We start from the raw sequence: 7,500 nt of genomic DNA, 5'->3' as shown, positions 1-7,500 counted from the left end.
AGTACCTACCAGCCTGTAGACCGATGGCCTGCCACAACGCCACCAAGGCTGATCATTTTTAATGAATACAGTTAAATGCATGTACATGTATTACAGTGTTTGATAAATGTTTGAGAATGTCACTAGCCCTCACAGCAGCTTTGGCTAGTGGCCTATGTATTATAGTACTACAGGTGATAATTTCCACTAGCCCAGACCAAATATTCGCTAGCCAGGACAGAGGACTAGTGAATTTGTCGAACCCTGTGTATTAATGAGACTGACAAGTGTTTACAGCTATCATGTAGCCACTGTTTCCTCCCTTTCCCTGAATGAAGAAGTTTACAGTTTGTTTTGTTTAACAACACCACTGGAGCACATTGATTTATTAATCATCTGCTATTGGATGTCAAGCCTTAAATGAAAGTCAAATTAATATATATATATATATATATATATATATATACTGTAAACTGGCGAAAAGATATATGCATATACAAATGGCTTTGTCGGTGCCCAACCTCATGTCACAAAATTTATATGTATATTTCAGCTGTAAATAGCTTCCCAGACACAAAAACATTGTCAATGCAATTAACATGTCACAAACATCCCACTGCCACCATTCCAAGGGATCTTTTGTATTCATCATCCCACAGACAGGATAGTACATACTATGGCCATTGTTACACCAGATGTAGAGCACTGGCTGGAACGAGAAATAGCTCATCATTTAATGATTTAGGAACATTTTTCAGTATTAAAAATCATGACTTGAACATCAGAATCTGTTACCTACAGCAATTTTGAAATGTTTTGAGTGCTTTACTTACTGAGCTAGATCCCCCCCCCCCCCCCCCCCCCACACCTACACCCATCTCAAGAGTTCTGAAATCAGGGCCGTACCCTGATCAAAATCCTAGGGGGGGCACTACATTTATAAACAAATAAAACACTATACAAATTAAACCCTGAGATGTGTATGCTATTTTCTGGAGTAAAAAAAAAGAAAGAAAAAAAAAGTGAGATTCTTTGGGGGGCAACTGCCCCCCCCACCCCCCACCCCTCCCCGAGGGTACTGCCCTGGAAATTAAGAACCAAACAAGCTTACAGTCTGCGTCTGCGAAGATGATATTAGGACTTTTTCCTCCAAGCTCCAGTGTGGTTCTCTTTATGTTGCTTCCTGCAGCAGATGCCATTATCACCTGGCCAATCTGAGGCAAGAGAGAAATTTTATGTTTTGTAATTATGTATTATAGAGTTGTAACTAGTAGAAGAATACCAACCACCAACCTGGAGAAAAAAAAAAAAAAAAAAGCTCTTTGTTACTGAAGGAACACACTCATTGTCAATATTAAACGAAAATAATCTACAGTTTGTCCCATCTTCCTACAAAAATTATTTTTGTAAATAATTTCAGTTTGGTTTGACGTAAGTTGGACAGTAAAAGTGTTTTCGAAATGAATTTTAAAATGCTATTTTTGTGTGTGATTTAAAAACAATCGGCTTTGAAATGAATAACTTGTAGTAAATTCCCTACTTATGAAAAATGTGTTCCCTGTTAGAAGAAAAAGACCAAATATTAGTGTTAGTTTACCTGTGGCCTGATTCATCAATTCTCATTAATATGCGGCTGGCTGTGATTTTCAGTATCTATTGTCGTCACCACTGCCACCCACATTTCACACTTAAAGTTTTAAAACTTACTGCACTCAGAAAATACATCCATAAAGTATGTATACATAAAATCTGGGATTTTTTTAACCCCCCCCCCCCCCACACCTCCCAACTAAAACACTTTTTGTATGTTTGATCATAACCCCCTCACTCCCCCCCCCCCCCCCCCACCCCCGATGTACAGGTATACATCTATCTTCCATGGTAAACAAATTACCGGTGAGGTACATGATACGCCCATCAGGAATTTGATGGACAACCATATCTATATTAATGAATATGTTACGTGTATGATTCAATTCAAATTATGTGAAATTTTTGCAATGTGATGAATGAAGTTTGTTTTGGACCAACCGCCATCCCAAGTTGCTCATATATGTGAGATTTGATGGTTCTGTATGCAAGATATGATCCGGACAAGGATTTACTGTTATATGCAGTAGACCATGAAATGTAGGTCACAGTGACCTAGTAATAGAATGTGGCTCACCGCAATCCCAAATTGTTCCTACGTGTGAGGTTTGATGGTCTTGTATGCATCTGTATGCAAGATATGATCCGGATAAGGATTTACTGTTATGTGCAGTAGAGCGTGAAAAGTAGGTCACAGTGACCTAGTAATAGAACGCGACACACCGCCATCCCAAGTTGTTCCTACATGTGAGGTTTGATGGTCCTGTATGCAAGAAATGGTCCGGACAAGGATTTACTGTTATGTGCAGTAGAATGTGAAACGTAGGTCACAATGACCTAGTAAAAGTATGTGACACATCACCATCCCAAGTTGTTCCTACATGTGAGGTTTGATGGTCCTGTATGCATCTATATGCAAGATATGGTCCACACAAGAAAAAGTTAACAGACAGACGGATGGACGGACGGACAATGCCATGCCATAATATAGCCCATAGATGGTCGTATAAAAATACATTACATTTAATTAGGAGCTTTGAATGAATGCATTTTACATCAATAATTTTGGCATATGTACCCTGCCAGCAGACCTAACTTCCCCCCATATTCTTCATACATAAAGCCCAAACTCCCCTCCCCCTTTGGGCATATGCACTTTACAAATAGCCTCCAATGCCTTTTCTCAAACTGCCTCTTATTTCCAAAGAAAAGTTAAAGTTTGTTTGTTTAAGGACACCACTAGAGCACATTACTTTATTAATCATAGGCATTTGGATGTCAAACATTTGATAATTTTTACATCTAGTCTTAAACCCGCTACCTTTTTTTTCAATTAGTAGCAAGGGATCTTTTATATGTACCATCCCACAGCCAGGATAGCACATACCACGGCCTTTGGTAGCCCAATGGGTCCACCGACATGGATCGATCCCACACCTTTACCACTGTGCTACGCTCTGCCCCTATTTCCAAAGAAAGAATATCTACTAATTCAAGATGTGTTCATTAGAAAATAGTTTTTAGACACCCAGTCTGACCTCTGTGGAGCCTGTGAATGCGACCTTGTTGATCTCCGGGTGAGCTGACAACGCGGCGCCAGCAGTCGGCCCGTAACCGGGGATAACGTTGAAGACACCTGGTGGGAAACCAGCCTGGAGAGAAACAACAACAATAAAAACAAGAATTAAGTGGAATTAAAGGTCTCACCTACCATAAACCTATTCTGTATTGTTGATAGTTGTATCTATAGATGTAAAAAACAATATATTTAAACTTATAAAGAAATAATTAAAGAAAAACAATTAAATTTAATTTTAATTAAATAATTAATTTTTTTTTTAAAAATACATGTAGTGAAATGAACATTCACAAATGTTGCTAAAACCCAAGTTTTATTGATGTAGGTAATTTTGACAGGCATCATCCAAAACATTATTTCCAGGTCTGGCAGAAAGCCTGAAACTTATAACTTATTGGATGGAATACATTTACCTGTACCTGCTTTAATTGATGAAGGTAAATAGACTAAATTTATCTCCTTGACAAGAGAACCAAGATAAATGGATGAGACTAAACTTACCTCCTTGACAAGAGAACCGAGATAAATGGATGGAACTAAACTTACGTCCTTGAAAAGAGAACCGAGATAAATGAATGGGACTAAACTTACCTCCTTGACAAGAGAACCGAGATAAATGGCAGTGAGAGGCGTCTGCTCGGCAGGTTTCATGATCATCACACTTCCACTTGCGAGACATGGTGCAAACTTCCAAGAGAACATCGGAATTGGGTAGTTCCACTGATAAGGAAAAACAAGCCAAAATTATAGCAAATACTAAACATTGGTAACTTTATTAAAAACAAGAGAAAAACCCATCAGAACTATAGAACTAATGTTTTTTTGTAAATAACAGGGGTTGAATTTCAATGGGGGGAGGGGGGTGCACGGTAAGTGTTGCTTTTGGTTTAATAACAAAAATAAGGGCACCAAGGCAAGTTGGAGGGGCAAGAACGCAAACGCAATCTGATTAAAATTAGCTCTACTGGGTGTACCATGGTAGATCTAACAGCATTGCGTGGACTCCCATGTCCAGGTGACATTTCATCTGTAAATAACAATTCAAATATCAACCAATTATACTTCGCCGTTTATAGCGTTATTCGGGAGCATACAAATTCTAAAAATATCAGGCGAGACTATTTATGCAATAGGCGAACTTGTTGGTCTATTTCAACATTAAAAAGCAGGGGGAAAGGTGCAGTAATAAACTCTGGATTGTATACTAGTATAAACAGAATGTATGGCTATACCATCACAGTTGGGGGGTTTTCATCTTGAAACTAATTTTATATAAAGTTTTATATTGAAATTAGTTTCCGGCATTCTTCGTAATTCACCCAAATCATTTCGTATACCCTCCGCATAATCCCAAATGTTTTCAAATTTTTTTCAAATCACTGGCATGATTTTGCAAGTAAGGTTTTGATTGGTCAAATGAAAGGTCAACTGGACATGAGCTCCAACGGGCTGCTGTTAGATCCACATGTAATAGTGGAGCTAATTTTAATTAGATTGCTGGTTTCTTATACCTTCAAGAATATCATGGTACAGCGGTGTCCTAAATAGGGCTTGCCGTAACCTGTAAATGATGGAACTCCAAATGATGTCACAACGCAAACGTTTCCTTCATAAGAGGGGCACAAAGGTAACTTATTCTCTAACAAGTTTCTGAGACAAAAATTATAACACCATATATTCTTGGACTCCAATAGTTAGTTTCTGGGTTGGAGCCGTTTCCGGGCTGCGAAGCCTGTACCTACCAGCCTGTAGTCTGATGGCTTAACCACTGTGCCACTGAGGCCGGTATTATCACATTTGGTACTTTTCTTCAAAAACTGTTTACAGTAATAATACAGTAATGATTTCGGTACTGTTTTTTTTTCAAAACCTGATTACAGTCCTAATGTATACTTACTGGAATAATAGCTGCACATATGCCAACTGGTTCATGTCTGGTATAGCAGAAAAAATCACCATCTGTAGACAGGAGAGAAATGTAAAGTTACACATGTACAAAGAATATTGTTCTTATGTTTTGATTTTTATCTAGTATAGTTCCAGCCAGTCCACCACGACTGGTATATCAAAGGTCGTGGTATGTGCTATCCTGTCTGTGGGATAGTGCATATAAAAGATCCCAAATTGCTACTAATGGAAAAATGTAGCGGGTGTCCTCTCTAAGACTATATGTAAAAATTACCAAATGTTTGACATCCAATAGCCGAAAAATAAATCAATGTATTCTAGTGGTGTCGTTAAACAAAACAAATTTTTACTTTTTCATCTAGTATATGTGCATTTGAATATAGATAATACTTACATCATCTTATGATATTTATTTAAGGAGTCAATGTGAGTTGGTTAGGTCTTTAAACAGTTGTTGTAGTAAATTCATGGACATAGTAAAATGTACAATATGTATTAAAACCAGTATCTTATTGTAAAATGTATATAGTCAATCAATGTCATGTATTATTAAACCCCATGTCATGTAGTACAATTCACATTATAAAATTTACACTGTATTAAAACTTGTTATGAAGTAAAATTAACTTGGTAAAATTAATGCTATGTATTAAACCCATGTTATAAAGTAAAAAAGTAAAGTTTGTTTTATTTAACGACGCCGCTAGAGCACATTGATTTTTTATCTTATCATCGGCTATTGGACGTCAAACATATGGTCATTCTGACACTGTTTTTAGAGGAAACCCGCTGTCGCCACATAGGCTACTCTTTTTACGACAGGCAGCAAGGGATCTTTTATTTGCGCTTCCCACAGGCAGGATAGCACAAACCATGGCCTTTGTTGAACCAGTTATGGATCACTGGTCGGTGCAAGTGGTTTACACCTACCCATTGAGCCTTGCGGAGCACTCACTCAGGGTTTGGAGTCGGTATCTCGATTAAAAATCCCATGCCTCGACTGGGATCCGAACCCAGTACCTACCAGCCTGTAGACCGATGGCCTGCCACGACGCCACCGAGGCCGGTGTTATAAAGTAAAATGTACGTAGTAAAATCAATGCTATGTATTAAAACTTGTTATGAAGTAAAATTAACTTGGTAAAATTAATGCTATGTATTAAACCCATGTTATAAAGTAAAATGTACGTAGTAAAATCAATGCTATGTATTAAAACTCATATTATAAAGTAAATTGTATGTAGTAAAATTAGAAGAAAGGAAATGTTTTATTTAACGACGCACTCAACACATTTTATTACGGTTATATGGCATCAGACATATAAAGTAAAAGTAAAGTGTGTTTTATTTAACGACGCCACTAGAGCACATTGATTTTTTATCTTATCATCGGCTATTGGACGTCAAACATATGGTAATTCTGACACTGTTTTTAGAGGAAACCCGCTGTCGCCACATAGGCTACTCTTTTTACGACAGGCAGCAAGGGATCTTTTATTTGCGCTTCCCACAGGCAGGATAGCACAAACCATGGCCTTTGTTGAACCAGTTATGGATCACTGGTCGGTGCAAGTGGTTTACACCTACCCATTGAGCCTTGCGGAGCACTCACTCAGGGTTTGGAGTCGGTATCTCGATTAAAAATCCCATGCCTCGACTGGGATCCGAACCCAGTACCTACCAGCCTGTAGACCGATGGCCTGCCACGACGCCACCGAGGCCGGTGTTATAAAGTAAAATGTACGTAGTAAAATCAATGCTATGTATTAAAACTTGTTATGAAGTAAAATTAACTTGGTAAAATTAATGCTATGTATTAAACCCATGTTATAAAGTAAAATGTACGTAGTAAAATCAATGCTATGTATTAAAACTCATATTATAAAGTAAAATGTATGTAGTAAAATTAGAAGAAAGGAAATGTTTTATTTAACGACGCACTCAACACATTTTATTACGGTTATATGGCATCAGACATATAAAGTAAAAGTAAAGTGTGTTTTATTTAATGACGCCACTAGAGCACATTGATTTTTTATCTTATCATCGGCTATTGGACGTCAAACATATGGTAATTCTGACACTGTTTTTAGAGGAAACCCGCTGTCGCCACATAGGCTACTCTTTTTATGACAGGCAGCAAGGGATCTTTTATTTGCGCTTCCCACAGGCAGGACAGCACAAACCATGGCCTTTGTTGAAGCAGTTATGGATCACTGGTCGGTGCAAGTGGTTTACACCTACCCATTGAGCCTTGCGGTGCACTCACTCAGGGTTTGGAGTCGGTATCTCGATTAAAAATCCCATGCCTCGACTGGGATCCGAACCCAGTACCTACCAGCCTGTAGACCGATGGCCTGCCACGACGCCACCGAGGCCGGTGCATCAGACATATGGTTAAGGACCACACAGAGAGTGGAAACCTGCTGTCACCACTTCATGGG

The 7,500-nt window shown here is 38.4% G+C and overlaps 1 protein-coding gene across 1 annotated transcript in view; it reads right to left on the bottom strand.

The window, feature by feature from the left end:
• Positions 1 to 7,500, bottom strand: part of LOC121380841 (retinal dehydrogenase 1-like) — a 26,238-nt gene that overhangs the window by 11,047 nt on the left and 7,691 nt on the right. Inside the window, exons 5-8 of the mRNA XM_041509832.1 lie at positions 5,046 to 5,107; positions 3,740 to 3,868; positions 3,108 to 3,221; positions 1,091 to 1,193 (exon numbers count right to left, since the gene is read on the bottom strand). Of these exons, the coding sequence (XP_041365766.1) occupies positions 1,091 to 1,193; positions 3,108 to 3,221; positions 3,740 to 3,868; positions 5,046 to 5,107 (408 nt within the window). The remainder of the gene's footprint in view (positions 1 to 1,090; positions 1,194 to 3,107; positions 3,222 to 3,739; positions 3,869 to 5,045; positions 5,108 to 7,500) is intronic.

This window comes from Gigantopelta aegis, chromosome 2 (assembly GCF_016097555.1).
Source record: "Gigantopelta aegis isolate Gae_Host chromosome 2, Gae_host_genome, whole genome shotgun sequence".
In the NCBI taxonomy this organism is placed as follows: Eukaryota; Metazoa; Mollusca; class Gastropoda; order Neomphalida; family Peltospiridae; genus Gigantopelta; species Gigantopelta aegis.
This window is presented reverse-complemented; position numbering and strand designations above follow the sequence as displayed.